Raw genomic sequence first — 20,145 nt, forward strand, 5'->3', positions numbered from 1 at the left:
TATTACAAAGACGGCTCTATTATGCCGTGGGTGGTGCTGCTGAGTGGTCCATTTTCCCCCTTATTTTAGGACGAAACATTTCTATCCTGATGAAAATAGTCTCTTTCAGGATGTTGATACCCCCATCCACAGGTGCAAGGGGTCTCTGAATGGTTTGATGAGTATGAGAATGATGATAATGCTATAGCCACCAAATCTCAACACAGTTGAACACCTATGGTAGATTCTGGTCAGACAGCATTGGACATTACTACTATTACCAAAACACCAGAGGAGGATGGGAGATTTGTAGAATCTATGCCAAGGCTCATTGAAAATGTTCTGGCGGCCTGTGATGGTCCAACACCTTATCAAGACACTTACTGCTCTAAGCTTTATATGTTCTACGCTGTGTAGACACCAGCTCTTCCAGCGTTTCCTCTGAAATGAGGGGTGTTTTTAGGGAGTTGGACCCTTGCTGTGAGGATTTGATTGATCATTAGTGTGATCAGGTACTGTTGGATGTTGGATGGTCAGTTCTGGATCACTCCAACTCATCCTAAAGGTGTTGGATGGAGCTCCATCACTTCACATACAGTTCCACTGCTCCACAGCCCAATGCTGGGGGCTTTATACCCCCACCTCCAGTGTCCAGTTCTATTGGTCAACACTTTTCTATTGAGATTACACAATTGGACACCTGTGTCAGCAGTGGGTGTACCTTGAATTTATATGCTGAGGCAAGTTATATTGTAAAGTCCTGAACCACACAAGGAAAATTAAACCTCAGTTAAAATTTGCTCTCTTTATTCAAGAAATACTTCATTGAAAAACAGTTTTTTCCTACAAGAGGATCAATTTCAGCACAATAATTGGTAGCATTGTACATCATTTGACAACTTTTTAATATCTAGTGCATCATCGCCTCAGAGACACACTATTACCTGAGAAAGTGTAAAGTGCCCTCATCCTAGCAATTGAAAAAAGTTAAATATTTTCTACAGTAACATTTTGTTCCTATTATATTCAAGCATCCAGAAAAGAAAAGCTTATCATACTTGACTTTGTCTTTTTTTGTCCTTAATAAGTAATTTATATTATTAGTTCCCAGCTTCAGTCCTGTGGACAGAATCCTTCATGATACTTAAATGTCTCAAATGAGAGAGCATAGAACACAATTCCCCAGGATTAGGACTGGAGACAGCATGGATAATAGAAAATGAGGTAAACTGGAGGTTTTCTACATGAAGCTCCAAGTGGTGGCCAGCAGGGCGGCGCCAACAGCTGCAGTGAGTGGCAGCCGGACGCTGCTGGCTCCATTGCAGAGGTCCGTGCTGCAGCATGTTTGGGTGACGGTGTAACCGACGCCCAGAATGGTCCCCGTGCTGGTGACGCAGTTGGTGGAGTTGATGCAGCCGCTGGTGTAGAAATTCAGAGCGCCTGTCAAGTTGAACGCTGAGAAAAGGGAGGGATAAGAGAAAAGGAGCAAGTCACTAAACAGTGAAAGCTACACTATACAATCAAAAGTATGTGGACACCAGACCGTCACACCTATTTGAACTAGTCTCAAAAAACTGTGAAAAACACAGGCATTAATATGGAGTTGGGCCTGCTTTGCAGCTTCCATTCCTCTGGCAAGGCTTTCCCAAAGTCATTCAGAGTGGAACGCTCTGTTCTAGAGAAACATACAGAGTCAGAAATGTTCACAGTGGTGGTGATAGGAACCAGATGTCTGACGTTATTACCCAAAATGGTCATGAATGGCCTGCCTGATGCTTGAGACATTGTTTTGTGGTAGTTTTTAGGTAAGGTTTTAAGCTAAAATGTGTTTTTCATTTCAGTTCATGGTAAATGCAGGACGTTGTGAAGCAAAAGAAATCATACCGTTTTCAGCATTACAATATTTTACCATCATCAACATTACATGTAAACACTCAGAACACACATGTAGGTTAACTGGTGGTTTTGGGTTGTAAATAAAATGTCTATATTTGTGTTGTAGTCATGACGACCCCGGTTACTATCACCACCACTGTAAAGAAATCTGAACTTTGTTTATATCTCAGTGTTTGAATTATGCATGAATTTTGGAAAATGTAACCAAAAAAATAATGTGGCCAGCTGTGAAAACATTGCTGCCTGATGGAGTTGGCAATGGGAGGTGGGGTGGTTGTTGGTGGTGGCATATTGATACATCAATATGCAAACAATGTATCGTTCAGACAATGTTGATTGAACGTTCTAAAGTTCTATGAAGCGATAAAAGCATTAATACACCCCAGACAGCAAACTTTGATTGAAATGGTGCTGATTTGATGTCATGTCGTCAATTTGCATTGATCTTCAACCATGTTGATCCAAAGCTGATTCAACCCTAACCCTAACCCTGATATCGGAACAAAACCTCGTATCTCTATTTTTTGTATCTCTATTTTTTCTCTAAGTTTTTCAGTTTTTATCATATTTTGAAAAGGCCTGTTGCTCTTTACATTGTGCGTGAAATTTCAGTATGAATGGACCAAAAGAAACGGCTCAAGATTACTTGGGGAAAAATTCTTGTTCCATCGACTTACATTAGAAGTAAAGTATGTTTTTTCTTTCTCCTGTAAAGTTACCATTTTGGGTTCCGACAGCAGCGAGCATCATACTCTTACATGACAGAGCTGCCTGGATTGAGACTGACCCTCCAGTCTTCTACACTTTGTTACACTTCTTGCAGTTGAATCAACTTGGATCAGTGTTTCTGATTCTGGTTGATTTTCCAGTGTTCAATGGCCAGAACAGTGAGCAAGATCAATGCCAATTCAGCGTCAGAGATCTACATGGATTCAACAGTGTCCAACATCGTCAGCATTTTTTCAATCAAAGGTCAATCAAAAGTTGCTACCTATGACAAGTGCTTGGTCAGTATGAACCCTGTGGTGTGAATGACCACTTGAAGGAATGGTTTCTGTAGAAAATGTGGCTTTCCAGAGTCTTTGTAAGTGTGTGTGAAAGTATGTATGTTATCTGGTGTGACTGTAGGAATGTGTGAATATTTGCATGATTGCTGGTGTGAATGTAGGAATGAGCCTCAGGACGGATGAGTCTGAGAACGTGAACCTCAGTGTGTTCATGGTTCTGTGAGTACGTGCTGTCGTACCTGCTTGTCCCTTGAAGCAGCTGTTTTGGGTGCTGCCGCAGGTTTGTGAGCTGCTTATGAAACACTTCCCCAAAATCCCCACTGAACAGGAGTAACAGTTCAACCCCTCAGCTAGAGAGAGAGAGAGAGAGAGAGAGAGAGAGAGTATGTTACACATTCATGAGAACAAAAAACAACCTTTAAAAACATGAAATACCATTTTGACTACTCTCAGGCTTTTATAGACTTTTAACACATTTTGTGCTTTTAAAAGTTTCATTAGAAAACTTTACACAACATAAACTAGTGACAGTTTGCATACATAATCCAATCATAACCAGATTTCGGCAGTTATCTGATTATTCAAATGGTCAGGTAAACATCACACTCTGATTTCTTAGAAGGTCTAGAAACCTGATTAATAAATCTGATAAAGAGAGCTGTATTTATAGCTCAGTAATCAGATTTCTCAGTGCATGTAAACTCTTACTCTGATTTCTTTCAGATTTCTCAGTCTGCACATGTGCGAAAACAGACTGCAGTACTGGAAATAAGTAAGCAGCGTTGCCACGAGACGCAGCAAAACACTTTTGGAGTGACACTGAAAGCGACTACATGCTTGACGAATTGAAGGATTTAAATATTCTTCATCTTCTAGAAGATGTTTCTTCGTATTTTCAGGTAAAGTGGTGCGATATTAAAAAAAAAGCTGCAGCATGAAGCTTGAGTTTACGTTACGTTTACATTATGTCTTCTTCTGTGAGTTTATTGGCTGGTTGCAGAAATCTGATTACTGTCTGACTCATGTAGACCTGGAGTTTCCACATTATCTGATTACTCAAGTGCATGAAAATGTGTTGATTGGATTGCTGACAAAATCTGATTTTCAGATTATTAAGTGCATGTTAACACACTCAGTGTTTTGTCACTGTTGTAGCAAAATATTTACTTTAATGAAGGTTAATAATGAGGATCATTTCTATCAGTTCATTCACATAAAATGTTCACACAATATAAAGGAAGCTTGCGGTTTTAACAGCATAAACCATATAGATTTCACTCAGAAACACACTGGTGATAAAAGGTGAGGCGTATTGCGGTTATTAATGCTGTACTGTACATTTTCTCAAACTCCAGGCTTCTTAAACAGAGATTATAAACTCAATCTGGCCTTATATAGAGTTCAGGCTTTATATAGGCTTTATATAGGCTTTATATAGGGTATATATAAAGAGTTCAGTCATATAGAGTTCAGTTTTGGGAACCAGCCTGATCTTAAACCAGACCAGATATAAACCAGGCCAAGTATGAACTGGACCAAACACAGACCAATCCAAGCATAAACCAAGTCAAGTATAAACCAGGCCAAATATGAACCAGGCCAAGTATGAAAGGGACCAAACATGAACCAGTCCACACATGAACCAGGCCAAGTATAAACCAGGCCAAATATGAACAAGGCCAAGTATGAAAGGGACCAAACAAGAACCAATCCAAGCATGAACCAATCCGAGCATGAACTGGATCAAACATGAACCAATCCAAGCATGATCCAGGCCAAGTAAGAACTGGATCAATCCGAGCATGAACCAGGCCAAGTATTAACCAGGCCAAGTATAAACCTATCAAACATGAACTGACCCAAGCGTGACCTAGGCAGTGTGCCTGTGTGGAGGTGGGGCAGAAGGTGAATGTCAGTGACAGACCTGAAGAACCTGAGGGCAGATTTACAGACTGAACACTAGAGCCTGTTTTCTTTCTGCCTTCCAATAAAAAACAAAAGAACCTGTTCATCCTTAACCGCGTTCTCGTAACCTTTAATGAGTTCATTACGTTCCACGTCTATAACTCTATTGTTCCTGTTCTGCCACTGATATATGTCTCTCTCTCTGCCTTTCTCTCTCTTTGTTTCTCTCTCCCCTCTTTTCTCCAGCTCTTTGTATCTCTCGCTCCTGCCCTTTTCTTCACTCTGTCTTTTTCTTTTCTCTCTTTTTGTTTTAGTTTTTTGTTTTCTCTGAAATTCCCTTTACACTTTTTATTATGGCTGAAATGTAAATCTAAAATGCTAAACCAGCTTCTAAGGCTGAACTTTGGAGGTGTGTAAAATATCCCTGCAGGTTTCTTTGAGAAACTGAAAGTGAGTCTCCTGAAAAGAATGCAAGCTGGAATAAAGGTGCAGAGTGGACACATTAATTAATGAAAAAAAAAGTGATATATTTACTTGCTGAGGCTTCTGTGTCATTTTATGTTTTATATATATTTCCTACTTTTATTCTGACCCTGAAAAACGAATAACTTGTAGTTACTGGTTGTTTTCGACTGGTTGGTCTCTGTAAGTGTAAGTGCTGTAATGTATGTAGGAGCTGTAATGTTGTGTGAGAAGGTTAGATGGTGTAACAGGAGATCTCAGGATGCCACAGTGGGTGTGGTGCTTTAAGGCTGAGATGGGTTTAGTACAGTCTGTTAACTGTCTATGAATGTTCAAATACCACCTGCTGCCTGTAAGATCTGACTCGTCTGCAGTGTCGCCTCGAGCTGAGTGTGATGTGATTTCTCTGGTATTTTAACTGCCCTCTCAGATGCTAAAAGAAAAAGCTCTGCAGGTAAAAGACGCGAGAGAGCCTCACAGCTTTTTTGCAATGCGTACAGTTATTCAAAGCTGTGTTTGTCAGTCATGTACTGGCTAGTGTTTCTGAGTTCTGCTCATGAAACAGTCACTACTGAAGCATTTAGTAAAGTTTCGGTTTGTTTTGGTAGTGACAAAATGGGATGTTCAATCATTCCTTTTAATAAAGTAAGCATAACAAGGTATTGGGGTCACTCAAAGCAAAAGAACTTCAGTTTAAGTCTGACTTTGAACCAGTTCAGTAGAACCATTCATGTGTATATAGCACCACTTGGGAGAAAACCTCATAACTTTCAGGAGAAGGAATAAACATCCTTAACATTTTATGTAAAAAATATATGTATTTGTCCATATCTATTGGTCATACAGCCATATTTACAGATACATATATTACACATACTGCTGTTCAACATTGGTCTCAATGTTTTTGAAAGCTGCCATTAAAATCTAGAAACCTGTTTTAATCTCTTAAAATCCCAGGTTTATTACATACTAAGGCTTTCCACGGATTCCACCTAAATTTATGGGCCAAACAGGCCTAGTTCTGCATCTCAGCACACTTAAGTTAAGGAAGTTAAGTTCATCTCTTAACATCCCAGGCTTATTTCATACTAAGGCGTATTATTCAGTAACTACAGGCACTTCAATGCAAACTGGCTGAGCTATTCTTAGATTATAGAAGTGTGTAATAAAACTGTGGGCCTGCTGACGGGCCCGGGCCATACAACTAATCTGCTTCAGATTTGAGAAGGACAGGGGAAAGAACTGGTTGAAAAAGGCTTGTAATTTCCCGATGTCTTCATAATAAAAGATCCATTTCGATTGTTGGAATGCTGAACTCGATCCCACTTCACTGACCTGAGACTAGTTCTTAACTGCTTCAGCTCACATCTGTGTTCATTTAGGAGCTGTGGCATCACTTACTGAGTTTCTCAGGGCTCCATTTTGGGTCCCATTCAGTTCTGTTTGTACAGGTTTTATCTTTGATCCACACCATTTTCATTGCTATGCAGATGATGCAAAGTTATGTCTTTCGTTACCCCTCAGTCAGTTTAACTGAATGCATTGACTGTATCTCCATTTGAGTGTCTCACATCTTTATCCAATTCAGCAGAGATAAAACTGGATAAATACTGGTCATTGGGGCCTGGGCAGTATGAAATCTTTTACAAATGATGCTAATCCTGTTATATGATTATATTATATGTATATTAGTCTGTGTTTAGACTCACATACATACATACATCATCTAAACCGCTTATCCTTCTGGGTCGCGGTGGGGTGCTGGAGCCTATCCCAGCTGTCATTGGGCGGAAGGCAGGATACACCCTGGACAGGTCGCCAGTCCATCGCAGGGCTTAGACTCACATATAAATGTTTAAATCCATATTAAAAATGTCACCAGAACTGTTTTTCATTGTCTTTGAAATACTGTGAGAGACTGACCACTCCTCACCTAGTTCCTCTCTCAAGTGAATGCTGTGAAGCTTATTTGTGGTTTTATAAGTGGTAGGTGGGACTATAGTGATGCTCTTCTTCCTGGCCTCCCAGAGAAACCCAGAAAGGCCCTTTTTTTACTCCCAGTCCCTCCAGTGTTAGTTACAGATCAGCGTTTAAAGTGCTGCTGCTGGTCTATCAGTCACTGAATGGTTCAGGCCCAGAACACATTTCTGATTCTGTTTAAAGAATATAAACTGAGCAGGTCTCTAAGATTCATGAACTCAGGACAGCTAGTCAAGCCCAGAGTCCAAAATAAAAACACTGAAGCAGCATTTTTAGCTGTTATGCTGCTACAACTGGAACAAACAGCCAGAAGACCTTCGACGAGCCTCAAAAGTAGCCATATTTAAATCCAGTTGAAATCATTTCTCTGCTCATGTGCCTATGATGGAGCTCTAAGACTCGCTGTTTATTTTTACTCCTCTTACTTTTACTCCTCTTTTACTTTAATAAAAGTCCTTTATTTTAATCCCCTTTAAAGGTTTTATTCTACGTGATGTACTTTGTATGTTCTTTTGATATTTTTGTTATTATTTTTAGTATTTTTCACTCTTTATGTTTATGTTTTATGTGGATGTTCTTTTTGATTTGACTTTTTTATTATTTTTTTCTTTTTTTTTGTTTTTTTACACTGAAGCACTTTGTCTTTATTCTTCCTGTTGATGTTCTTTTTGATTTTATTTTCTTTCAGTTATTTTTTGTTATTATTTTTAGTGTTTTTTACTGTTAAGACTTTGTCTTTATTTTTCCTGTTGATGTTCGTTTTGATTTTTTATTATGTTTTAAAATTATTTCCATTGTTTTTCACTCTTAAGCACTTTGTCTGTATTCTTCCTTTTGATGCTGTTTTTGACTTTCTTTTGATAAAATTTTTTTTTTATTATTTTTATTGTTTTTCACTCTTGAGCATTTTGTCTTTATTCTTTCTTTGGATGTTGTTTGTGAGTTTACTTTCTTTTGTTTTTTTTTTCAAATATTTTTGAAAAAAAATAGTTTTTCACTCTTAAGCACTTTGTCTTTATTCTTCCTTTTAATGATCTTTTTGATTTTGTTTATGTAAAGCACAGTGAATTGCTTTTTTCTATGAAATGTGTTAGAAATTTGCCTTGTCTTGCCTAGTTGTTACCTATTAAGTTTAGAATACATTTTAAAAATTTAAAATTTGTAAAATTTTATGAACGAAACAAATCTGTCCACTCTTCGGGGATAAATCTACTTTAAGTTCATGAGTTCATGAACAAAGACACATGGGGAGGCAGCGTTTAGTGTATGTGGACCTGAGGGTAGTGGTCATTTTGTTAATAAACTGTTAAGACTTAACCATGATTTTATTTTGAAATGTTCTCTTATTGTTGTTATTTTTTGTATTACCCTTCATTATTTTTCCCATAATCTTATTTTTTTATTAATACTATTACTGTTCTTTGTGTTGTATTTGAAAACTTTTCTCTAGATTTGTTTGTTTTACTCTTCTTATTCTCTATACTGGCTTCTTCACGTCCTTCATGTGAATCTGTAAAGCACTTTGGGTTAAAACTGCTTGTATGAAAGATGCTACTATTCATGATCGATTGATTGAATATTGATTGAATAGAGATCTTACCTGCGACAAAGAGCAGCGCCACAGCCAGCACGGCAACTAAAACCTTATTCATTCTGAAAGCGGGTTATCCTCGATGGTCTCCTCACAGCAGTTAGAAATCCAAGAAGAGTCTCCGAACGCTCTGGGCAGGAGGTGAAGACGAGAAGGACGATACCTGGAGGATGCAGGCCTTAATATACTCTCTCATCCAGGAAGGAGTTGATGAGTAATTTATTAGTTGGGTTAGTGATAGGGGTGTGACCGCTCGTGTTCAGCTGTCCACCAGGTGGGAAAGCGTGGAATGCGTCAGTCATATGGAGGAAAAATGAAGAAACAATGCTGAGAGGGAGATAAACCTGTTTTAATATACACAGACACCCACACACCCAGCGCAGGGTCTGTTCATCACTCTGGTGATGAAAAGACAATGAGAAAACATTCACGGCCCTGTAGTCAAGGATCAGCTGAAAGGATGTGTGAAGAGTCTTTTGTTTACTGAGGAGAACAAAACTAGTTGTGTTCCTTTAGAAGAAGGAGCTACGTAGGTTTTTGGCTGTGAAGGTCGTCAGTCAGGTTATCAAATTGTCTAGAAGTAATAAGTCAAGGTGACTGTAATCCTGAAAGTGTTTCCTACACAGGCATCCTTACGTCTTCACTGGACATTGGATTATAACCTGTACAGATCCTTAAAGCTTAATTATGAGACTGGAAGATTACAAGTCTTGGTTCCTCTTAATGCTTCTTCCTCATGTTCTAAGGGAGGTTCTCCTTTTGACTGGTTCTTCCTCATGCACTTAGAGAGTTTCTCCTTCGAGGTCTTGGTTCCTCTTAGTGATTCTTCTTCATGTTCTTACTAAGGTTCGCCTATTGAGTCTCAGTTCCTCTCAGTGGTTCTTTCTCATGCTTATAGGAAGGTTCTCCTTTTGAGTCTCGGTTCCTCTCAGTGGTTCTTCTCGTAGGCTCTTAGAGAGGTTCTCCTTTTGAGTCTTGGTTCCTCTCAGTGGTTCTTCCTCATGCTCTTAAGGAGGTTCTCCTTTTGAGTCTTGGTTCCTCTTAGGGGTTCTTCAACATGCTCTTAGGGAGGTTCTCCTTTTGAGTCTCAGGTTCCTTTCAGTCGTTCTTTGTCATGCTCCTTTTGAGTCTTGGTTCCTCTCAGTGGCTCTTCCTCATACTCAGAGAAAGTTTCTCCTTTTGAGTCTTGGTTCCTGTTAGTGGTTCTTCCCATAGGCTCTTAAGGAGGTTCTCCTTTGAGCCTTGGTTCCTCTTAGTGGTTCTTCCTCATGCTCTTAAGGAGGTTCTCCGTTTGAGCCTTGGCTCCTCTCAGTGGTTCTTCCTCATGCTCTTAAGGAGGTTCTCCTTTTGAGTCTTGGCTCCTCTCAGTGGTTCTTGCTCATGCTCTTAAGGAGGTTCTCCTTTTCAGTCTTGGTTCCTCTCAGTGGTTCTTCCTCATGCTCTTAAGGAGGTTCTCCTTTTGAGTCTTGGTTCCTCTCAGTGGTTCTTCCTCATGCTCTTAAGGAGGTTCTCCTTTTCAGTCTTGGTTCCTCTCAGTGGTTCTTCCTCATGCTCTTAAAAGTTTTTTTTTTTGTCAAAGAACATTTCTGGACAAGATGTTTTGGACAATATTTGATGAAAAATGGGCTACACAAACTAAACTGAGTACCCGGTGAAATAAAATTGTAATTTTGAATGTATTTGAAATGTTGTGAATATAAATTGAACTTTAGTGTCTTAAAATAAACAGTGCTGTATGTTAAAATTACACACGGAATGATGTCAAGTTCCAAAGATTCTGGAAGGTATCAATACAGAAAATAAAGTAGATGTGATAATTATTTACTGTTGTCATCAGCATTGTCTAAGTACATGTGATAATTGGATAATGCTGATGACAACTAAGCCAGTTCAGTAAAAAAATAAGTAAATAAATAAATAAATAAATACCCTCTTTTGTTGTTGATGGTAAGTAAGCTGATACCTCTATGCCTTTTGTGTCCTCTTGCTGAGTCACAGAATCAGGTTTCGTGCTGCTGTCTCCATGTTTACGGCACATGCTGGACACTGACAGCTGTAATTACAGGAGCCAGTCAAACTTCTAATGCACTTGGCCTTCATCTTCCACAGTGTACATGGACAGTTCATTTAACTTAACTTCCTTAACTTCAGTGTGTTTCTGCTGACACACAAAACAGGGTCTGTTTGGCCCATAAATGTAGGTGGAATGTATACACAAGTAACAAATACTTTTGTGTTTACTGACAGCCATGACTGGCCACAAAATGTGTTATTAAATTGTGAATCATGCACTGAAAATCAGTTGATGCACAGAAAAAAAAATGAATGAACAATTTTCTTTTGTGGTAAAATGTTTCTATTATAGTGTTAAAATTGAGTTTTCTATTTCAAAAGGCAGAAAATAGTCTAATAAGCCATCAACAGACATTTTAAAAGGAAGACAGGCAAGCTGCCATAAATTACTCAAGCAGTTATTAATAATTAGACAAATTCTGGGGAAATATTAACTGACTCACAAGACATAAAAGCAGCATTTTTCATTGTTTGCATGAATGAAAATCATCAGGTTTTTTGGAAGATGACATTTAGATCAGCTTAATGTATCTTGTCTGTAATTTAAGACAATTTATCGATAATTACTGGCAAGTTATTGCTAAAATATTAGTATCAAGACTAGACATCTATCTTCCATCTCTTATTGGAGTTGATCAAAATGGTTTCATACATGTTGAGTGGATCGTATCTATTTTATCTTTGGATAAAATTAAATGTCCAAAACATTTGATATATTTTCTGGAACATGGCAAGGATGTCCCCTTACTATTTGTACTCGCTATAAAGTAAATAAGTGCAAATATTTTATCCTGTTTCACAAGAAAGACCACTTTCAACATTGACCACTCTTCAACATTTCTCCAGAAAGGTTTAGACTTCCTGCGATCAATATTACACAAAAAAACTTACAAAATTCCTATCAAATATGAACCAATAGTCACTGAGGAACAAGACTAGATGCAATAGCACCTCATTTCTTAGACTGGTACACTGTTAGAAATAAAGGTTCTGCGCAGGTACATTTTTGTTCATCAAGGTACAAACAATGTAAATGTTCCCTCAAAGGTACAACAGTGGTTTTAAGGTCTGATTGTGAACCATAAATAAGATTTTCCAGGTGAAAAGTTTGTATTTGTACCTTTTCATAACTGAATGTTTTAAAACAGGTCAATAAAATAAAAAGCCTGGAGACGAGACGGGGTGCGTGGAGTCACGTTCCCTGACTAAAGGTACTGAGATGTACCTTTGAGGGTACCACCCCAGTGACAAGAGGGGTACTGCCCCAGAGATAGTTTCCAACACACCTGAACATTTAAGACATTTGGCAGATCCAGAGTGACTTACAATTTAACCATGTTTTTTGCACAGGTAGGCAAGGATAGTGTTAGGAGTCTTGCCCAAGGATTGCTTATTGGTATAGGGTAGGTGGCTTGCCAAGGTGGGGGAATGAACCCCAGTCTGCTGCATGGTGGGGAGGGGGGGCAGTGATGTTACCTGCTACACTACACCAACCACCTTCACAGGTAACAAATTTCATACCTTTTTTCTGAGAGGGTAGTGCAAATATCATCATATCATCAAAGTTAAAGTGATGAGGAAATTACACCCTAGTGTAGGTTGTATAAGTTAATAGCATTTGAAATGCAGATAAATATTGATGGAGCACTCTGTAGACTCCAACCACACCTGTGTACTGGGTCAATGAATGTGCTTGAGGTGTACACACTTAAAAATATGGTTCTTCAAGGGGTCTTTAGGAAAGACAATGGTTCTATATAGAACCATGACCACTCAAACAACCAAAAAAGGGCTTAAAGTGTTCTTTGCATGGTGAAATGTTTCTTTAGATTGACGGAGAATGTGCTGTAGATGGTTGTATATAGAAGCTTTTTGAAAATGGATCTATATAGCGCCTAAAAGGATTCTTCTATTGCTGTAATCTTGACATCGTATGCATAGTAAGTATAGCAGAAACCTTTTTTGGTACTATCTAGAACGCTTTCCAAAAAGCTTCTATACACAATCATATGCAACACATTCTCCATCCATCTGAAAAACCATTTCACCATGCAAATGGTTGTTTGCATGTTCATCCTTCTAAGTTTCTAAAAAAAAAAGCAAAGGAATTCTCCAAAGAATGAATGCAATAGTTAAATATGCATTTCAGTTTTTATGCAAATACATTAGGCTTCTTTTAGAACATCAGTTTATTCAATAGTCCATTCATTTTCCATATAGTTACAACACTGCACAAGATAATATTACATCATATAGGATAAATACTATAACATGGTCCAGAGGTTATACAGCTGGTCAGTTATCTTAAACTACTTTCCATATAGTAGAAGTGAATTTCACAAAACATTGTCATCACAACGATTCCTTATCCAAGATTAACTTTGTCTACTCTCATTTTTTCACAATTGTTTCCAACATTATATTAACTAGTTAATTTCAAGTTAAGTTCACACATTTATTTCTTAAGCAAACTGTCAACTCCTAAGTTGACAGAAGAACTAATTTATACTAACCACAAGGAGACTGATGGTCAGTCATAGTCTGATGGACTCTTGACCAGCATTTCTGTAAATCAAACCTGGTTCCCAGCAATAACTTGTTGTTGTTACCAAGTCTGATGCTTGAGTTTGTATGTTGCTCATTAAGAGTTTAACATAAAAGACAGCTGTGTGGATCTAGCAAGAAGGAAAGACCACAAAATATCCATAAAAATAACCAATATTAGTTCACAATAGACGTGAATTACAGCTCTGAAGTGGAAATTTACAAAGATAAAATAAATGAGAAAAATTCAATGAAAGAAAGTTTGTGGAAATGAATTTTGGGGATTGATCCCCCAGAAATGTCATCAGAAAACTGACAACAAATACTCAAGCAAACATGAAACATGGTAATAAGTTGAACCCTTGAACCCCACACTTATAATTCACTCAATACTCTTAAAACGTTTCTTATCTAGTATGAAATTATTCAGAAACTACTATGAAACTACAGCCCTATTGGAGCTGGATCAGGTTTATTTTAGGAGGTGCTGTAATTTGAGTGTAATTACCAACATGTCCATAGTTTTTACACGTCTACTAAGTAATAATTCCAGAGTGAACTAGCTTCTATACTTGGCTGAACGTTTGTGACTCAATTTGATGTATATTTCCTCCCATATGCTATGAAAATGCACCATCATTTCAAATTGCCACTGATAATTGGCGTCACTCCACACTGCAATGAAATGTAGGTCTCCTCCCTCACCCAGTGTCCTGTTTTGTTTCGTTCTTATTTTTTGGCACCATATTTGCCATTTAGCCGCACGTGTTGTTACTGTTCTATTGCATTTCACATAATCCTGACATAAACCTTTGTGCAATGATGTTTCCATCTAGGCTATTTGGTGTAATGTGGGGAAATTACACAGATCCTTTACCCCGTAACGAGTCAACCAGTCAAATCACGCAAAACTGCATTGCTGAAACTGCTGTGGTGATACTAATCCAGCTCCAATAGGGTTTAAGATAAAGTATTAGTGAGGAACGGAAGTGTGGGCCCACATGTGTTCTCTTAATCTACGTTTGAAATATCCTTCATAGAATAGCAGTTTGTTTTAGAAATTGCACTGAATTCATCTATAAATCATCATTTGTGCATGTGGATTTAAGTAAGAGGTGATTAGTAAATGAAATTGCCCGAGATGAGGGCAAGCAGGGTGGTGCCGAGAGCCACAGGCAGGGACAGCTGCATGTAGGGGGCGCCACTGGTCTGGACGGGGTTACATTTGTCTGTGCTGCAGCAGGTTTGAGTGACGACGTAAGAGGCACCCAGGATGGTGCCGTTGACGGTGATGCCACACTGGTACGACTCCAGGCATCCTTGAGTGTTGAAACCGAGGAAACCGGAGATTGAAGGGAAAGCTATGGAGACACGGAGAAAGACAGAGTTTACGGATGTCATTAGCATCAGATACCACCATTCTTTTCTCTAATTTCCAATCAGAACACTGTTTCTAACAAATTCTTCATTTTTCAGATGTTTCTAGGGAGATTAGATATAAAATAATCCACTTGCATAATGAAGGAGAACATCAAAGAAAAATAAGTGAAAAAAACAGGAGTTTCCAAAACTTCAGAGAAAAGACTCCAAACAGCCATCTGGCACGTATTACATTGCAGTGCATGCTGGGAACTGTAGTGCAGCTCATGGTGAAACGGGCTAATATGAATAGAAAATTTAAATCATTTTGCAAGCCGACTAAGATTGCGCCACGTGCCTGACATGACCCGCGGGCCTTGTGCTTGACACATGGGATTTAGAGTGTATTCAATATCTCTTATTGATGTACAGTCCAAAAAATATTTTTGCAAGTGAAAAAAAATCAAATAATATTGCTTGTTTTAAGCTTTATCTCTTGAAACAATACAATTCTTTATATCTTCAAAGAAGCATCATTATCTGTCAACGAGACAAGCAAAGGTCTAGAAATAGGTTACATAATCCCATAATATTCTCACAACAGTCTCATAATCAGAAACAGAAGATATAGTGATTATACTTAAGATGATATATCAATATTTTGAAGTGCATTAATTGCATTCCTGCCTGGACGGGGAACTGAACCCTGCATTTTCCATGTGTGGTGGGTATCAAACTGCCTGTAGGAGTGGAGGCAGTTAAAATGCTAAAGAGTGAACTGCAGTGAGTCAATAGCAGCTCTGAACTGTTTTATTTTTGAGTATTAAATCACTTTTTTGTCTCACCAAAGGTGCTAAATAAATAGATTCTACTAAAACATTCAGGGCCTGAGCCTCATCAGCTTGGCAACCAGTGTCCGCCCACAGTGGTGATGCTGTCACTTTGGAATGATGAGACTTACTGGCTTTTCCTGTGTAGCAGTTGGACGTGTTGGTGGTGCAGACGGTGGTTGAGGGTTTCAGACAAATTCCTATCAGTCCCACAGTGCACTGATTACAGGTCAGAGACTCCGCTAGAGAGAGAGAGAAAAAGAGATGATTATTATGGATATACGGTTAGAAAGAGTCGTATGAAATGTCCAAGGCAAACCATAAATTAGCATAACCCGACTAGCAGCAAATGAATCCTGAAAGATGTTCAGGATTCATAATGAAAAAAAACATATGCTTTAAATCTGAAAAATATTTTGTGGAATTGGTGCACGTGGAGTTTGTTTGCATATCTTGTGGAGACAGTTAGCACAACAAAAGGTAAACAAATAGGAATAATATTTTAATCTAAACCAAACCACAAATATAAACATTCAACAGCAAAACTGTTTATTAAAATAAAAGCATAATATAATAAAAAAAAATAAAACTAGGCTACTTTCCCCATTTTAAGGCCCAGCCCACGTTACAAAATGTTCTTCCACACTTTGCATGCAATTACACATTTCCACCAGAGAGGTCTCCAAATCACCAAAACTTACAAAGTGCAGCTTTGTTTTTTTTTCCTTCCATTAGCTTACATTAAAACATCATGATTCATTCTAAAACAATTTTTCTCTGTTGAGTAAATGAAACATTTTCTTGCTAGAATAAAATACAAGTTAAAATAAAATAAAAGTTAAATATTTTCAAACAAATGTTATGTTGCTCAGAAAGTTACAATCTGTTAAAGTGGGAATACATTTTTGATTTTTCTCCTCATAAAACTGGTAAAAAGCTGGGCAGCATTAATGCCAGACAAAACCTGCTAATTAACAGTAAAAGTATGTTGATGGTCAAAATTCAGAAAATTAGTCTTATTTATTAGAAATACTGCCCGATGAACTGGCAACCTGTCCAGGGTGTTTCCTGCCTTCCGCCCATTGGCGGCTGGGATAGGCTCCAGCTCCCCCCACAACCCAGAAGCATAAGCGGCTTAGAAAGTGTGTGTGTATTAGAAATACTGCCTTTCACTCTAACTCAACTACTTCAACTGTTTTGTTATTTTTGACATACTTATTTTACCATGATAATAACACCAGAAACAACCATTAAAAAATGCAAGTGTTTGTAAAATGGTCTTCATTTTTTTCTGTGAATGTGTGTTTTATTTTTGTAAATGAACAATTTAAAATTCAATATATTTATGGTTTACTTACATGCATTTAACCATTACAAAGAACCATTATTGACCATTAAATTAAATTTTACAGTATTTTAACAGTGAAAATACTTTCCTTAAATACAGAGTTTTGTCTTCATGTGAGTGGGGTTGTTAGGCACATTGATTTTGAATTGCTTTGCTTTCATTGCTGCTAGTTTAGTTATGCTAATATATAGTAAGCGGTTCCTTTTTATTCCAGCTGGCTTTTTGTGTAAGAGCTGTTTTAATTTGTTTGATTGTACATCAGTTTTCATGAACATTTGTACAATTTACAAAAAAAGGTATCACTGTAGCCAAACAGTTCCTCCAATTTTGATTTCGTTGTTACATTTGTGCTCAGTGGAGCTCTAAGAATCATTGTAATAAAGGAAATTAAAAAAATACAGTATGGACATGAATGGCTTTAGAATTAAGGAAGGACATGAGCTCACAGAATTAACAGAAAAGACACCAGCATATCGTAATTTAAGAAATCAGTATGTTGTCATGAATTGTACTGTAATGTGCTGTAAAATTACAGCAGTTTTACAGTGTTGTTCATGTTTTGGAGTGAATTGCTTGTCTATGATCAGTCTACAAAAAATAATTTCCCCATGAAGAAAGTTATTTCTACGGTTACGGTTCTGAACAGTATTTGCGTAAGTGAGCCATATGCAAACATTGTAAAATGTACTTAGCACTCATTGTTAGCTGATACTGTGATCTCTCCTGTCTGGTACACAGTCCTTCGCTAATGTCCCATCACTCTCTGTTGAACTGGTTAAACCTGCTTTTCAGCAGATTAGATCAGAATAATGAACACTGAATAGGACAGTCTTTCCTTTATGGAATCCACCGGCCCTGATTTGACCACAACAGTGAGCAGAGCTTACAGAGCTGAATTACATTTAAATCTAATTTACACAAATCTCTGTGGTGATTTCAATTCAATGCAAGCACCGTTCATTTCACCCCACATCCTCCAAATAATGAGAAGATTTTTTTGTTTGAAATTTGAATTGATATAAAATGTTGCTTTTGTTCATCTCAACAAAGTTTCTGCTTTGGATTGTGTGACTACATGAATTGATGAACCACTTTTTTTTACAGCGTATAAATGTTTAATTGTGAAAATAAGAGTGAATCAAATCTGAACATCATTTTTTTTCCGCTTCATCTTACTTGACGTCTTAAATCAGACACACACTGTAAAAGTGGTATGAACTGACACTGCTTTCGTTAGAGATGAAACGATACAATGTTTTCTTTTTTGATATCTATATTGAAACCTTGAGTATCGATACTGATACTGATCTGATGTCTTTAATAACCTCATAGTCTACATTACTCTTGTATTGTATTTTCCCCACTGAGATCCACTTATTACGTTTATGTGGTTTTATGTTCCAAAAACAGTCAGAATTCATTTGTACACAAGCATTTTCTAAGCTCTCTTTATCCCCTTATGATTACAGGTCGTTTTTGTTACTGCGTCTTTAAGACTGATGTGTAAATGAGCTCTGTTCTGATTGGCTGCCCCCTGTATTCAAAAAGCAGGGCTGAAACACTCCTTATAACTTCAGTGCAGCCCCTAATCTGCTGTAGGCTGAGTAGGTGGGAATATGCAATGCGTATGTGTTGGTTTTCATAGATCACAAAAACAAATCAATTCTTGCAGTTTAGTTTCCATATATCGACTGTATGGACTGGAGTCCACTTTGGAATGTTTACAATGTTTACATACAAAATTTAACTTTTTTTCTGTAAAACAAAACATAAGAAAATGGGTTCCTTGTTATACGGGCCTGTAAAAAAACTACTCAGCTGTTTTTAATTTATTTAAATGAACATCTTTCATTCCTCCAATATTCAGTGCAGCTTTTATTCTATACTAATTTTGGTCTGAAACCAATATGGAACATATTTCAAAAAGGTTCTATATAGAACCATCTACAGCACATTCTCCATCAATCTGAAGAACCCTTTCACCATGCAAAGAACCTTTTAATCATGCAATGGGCTCTTTGAGTGTTCATGGTTCTATATAGAACCAGTTTCTTTACTAAAGAACTCTTGAAGAACCATCATTTTTGAGAGTATACATCATTATATATTTAATAAAGGTTTGGGAATAAAACAAACAAACCCTCAGATATTCCCATAACTGACCGCACTGCCGTCCTAGTATTCCCAGTAGAGCTGAGCCGGTCATATGTTAATAGGGCTGTAAGACGGAGTAAGTTGACCCACAGCTTCACCAATGACAAATAAGCTACATGGCTGATATTGCCTTTGGAAAAGCCCCCCCACCCTCCTGAGCTGACATGAGGAGCTGGAAGACATCAGGTGAAGCCTACAGATGTGTGCAAAAGTTTGGGCGCCCCATCAAATCACATGCATTTGTCGATTTTCAACTAAATAAGTAAAAAAGTGAACACATCCTCTACATTTTAATACATCATTTCTGTGTATTTACTGAATTTAAGATACTGTGGGGAAATGCAACGTGTGCAAAAGTTAATGGCGCATTTAATGTTTCATGTTTTTTTTGTTTTTCAATATGTTAAACTCAGCAAATAAATAGAAGTTGTGCACCAAAACTCATCCAATAATAAGAATTGTGCATAAAAATACCATGTTTTAGTGTGGTGACTTAATAGGTAATTTGACTGGGGTTTGCATATGACTGTACCAAAAACTGATTTTGAGGTAAGAAAATTAGATTTTGTGTCTGGATTGTTTAGATTGCTGGTTAACACATATATTAGTAGAGGTTACATTTTCTCATATAGTCTAAATATGCCTTTGTAGTTTAATGTGACATGTTAATGTGATGTATGCTTTTTTAAACTATACAAGACAAAAACCTAGCAATGTCACATGGGGCTTTGGACAGAAGGCAAAATTAAATTAAACCTGACAGTTTTAGCTAAATAAATACTTTTTTTAAATATTAGTTTGTGAACATATTTTATATAACTATTAAAATCTGCCCCACCTATTGTTACAATGCACCCTGGTAGTGGGGCAAGTTGTGCATTTGACAAAATCGTCTCATTTGGTGAGTAAGCAGTAGATTTGTACGCTAATGCTATTTGAAGCAGGCCGGGTCTAGCTCTACGTAAAGGTTGGTGTATGTCGGAACCGTCTTGGCTGAGTTTTGAGGCTCCAAATATA

At 37.6% G+C, this 20,145-nt stretch overlaps 2 protein-coding genes across 2 annotated transcripts in view; both read right to left on the reverse strand.

Annotated features, from left to right (window-relative positions):
* Positions 1-808: 808 nt before the first annotated feature.
* lye (lymphocyte antigen-6, epidermis) lies at positions 809-9,017 on the reverse strand. The gene is made up of 3 exons (XM_036575500.1): positions 8,830-9,017; positions 3,122-3,232; positions 809-1,434 (listed from the first exon to the last, which is right to left on the reverse strand). Exons 1-3 carry the CDS (start codon positions 8,879-8,881, stop codon positions 1,220-1,222), a joined length of 378 nt encoding a protein of 125 aa, XP_036431393.1. The 5' UTR covers positions 8,882-9,017; the 3' UTR covers positions 809-1,219.
* A 4,836-nt stretch (positions 9,018-13,853) lies between these two features.
* Positions 13,854-20,145, reverse strand: part of LOC118811341 (sperm acrosome membrane-associated protein 4-like) — a 6,982-nt gene continuing 690 nt past the window's right edge. Inside the window, exons 2-3 of the mRNA XM_036575501.1 lie at positions 15,758-15,868; positions 13,854-14,798 (exon numbers count right to left, since the gene is read on the reverse strand). Coding sequence (XP_036431394.1) covers positions 14,557-14,798; positions 15,758-15,868 — 353 coding nt within the window. The 3' untranslated portion in view covers positions 13,854-14,556. The remainder of the gene's footprint in view (positions 14,799-15,757; positions 15,869-20,145) is intronic.

This window comes from Colossoma macropomum, unplaced genomic scaffold, assembly GCF_904425465.1.
Source record: "Colossoma macropomum unplaced genomic scaffold, Colossoma_macropomum, whole genome shotgun sequence".
In the NCBI taxonomy this organism is placed as follows: Eukaryota; Metazoa; Chordata; class Actinopteri; order Characiformes; family Serrasalmidae; genus Colossoma; species Colossoma macropomum.

What these genes read in the sequence shown, in the direction of transcription:
- lye (XM_036575500.1), bottom strand. Translation starts at nt 8,881, where the DNA reads ATGAATAAGGTTTTAGTTGCCGTGCTGGCTGTGGCGCTGCTCTTTGTC. An exon ending in GGCGCTGCTCTTTGTCGCAG is followed by an intron (nt 3,233 to 8,829) that starts GTAAGATCTCTA and finishes CTCTCTCTCTAG; the next exon opens with CTGAGGGGTTGAACTGTTAC. An exon ending in CTGCTTCAAGGGACAAGCAG is followed by an intron (nt 1,435 to 3,121) that starts GTACGACAGCAC and finishes CCCTTTTCTCAG; the next exon opens with CGTTCAACTTGACAGGCGCT.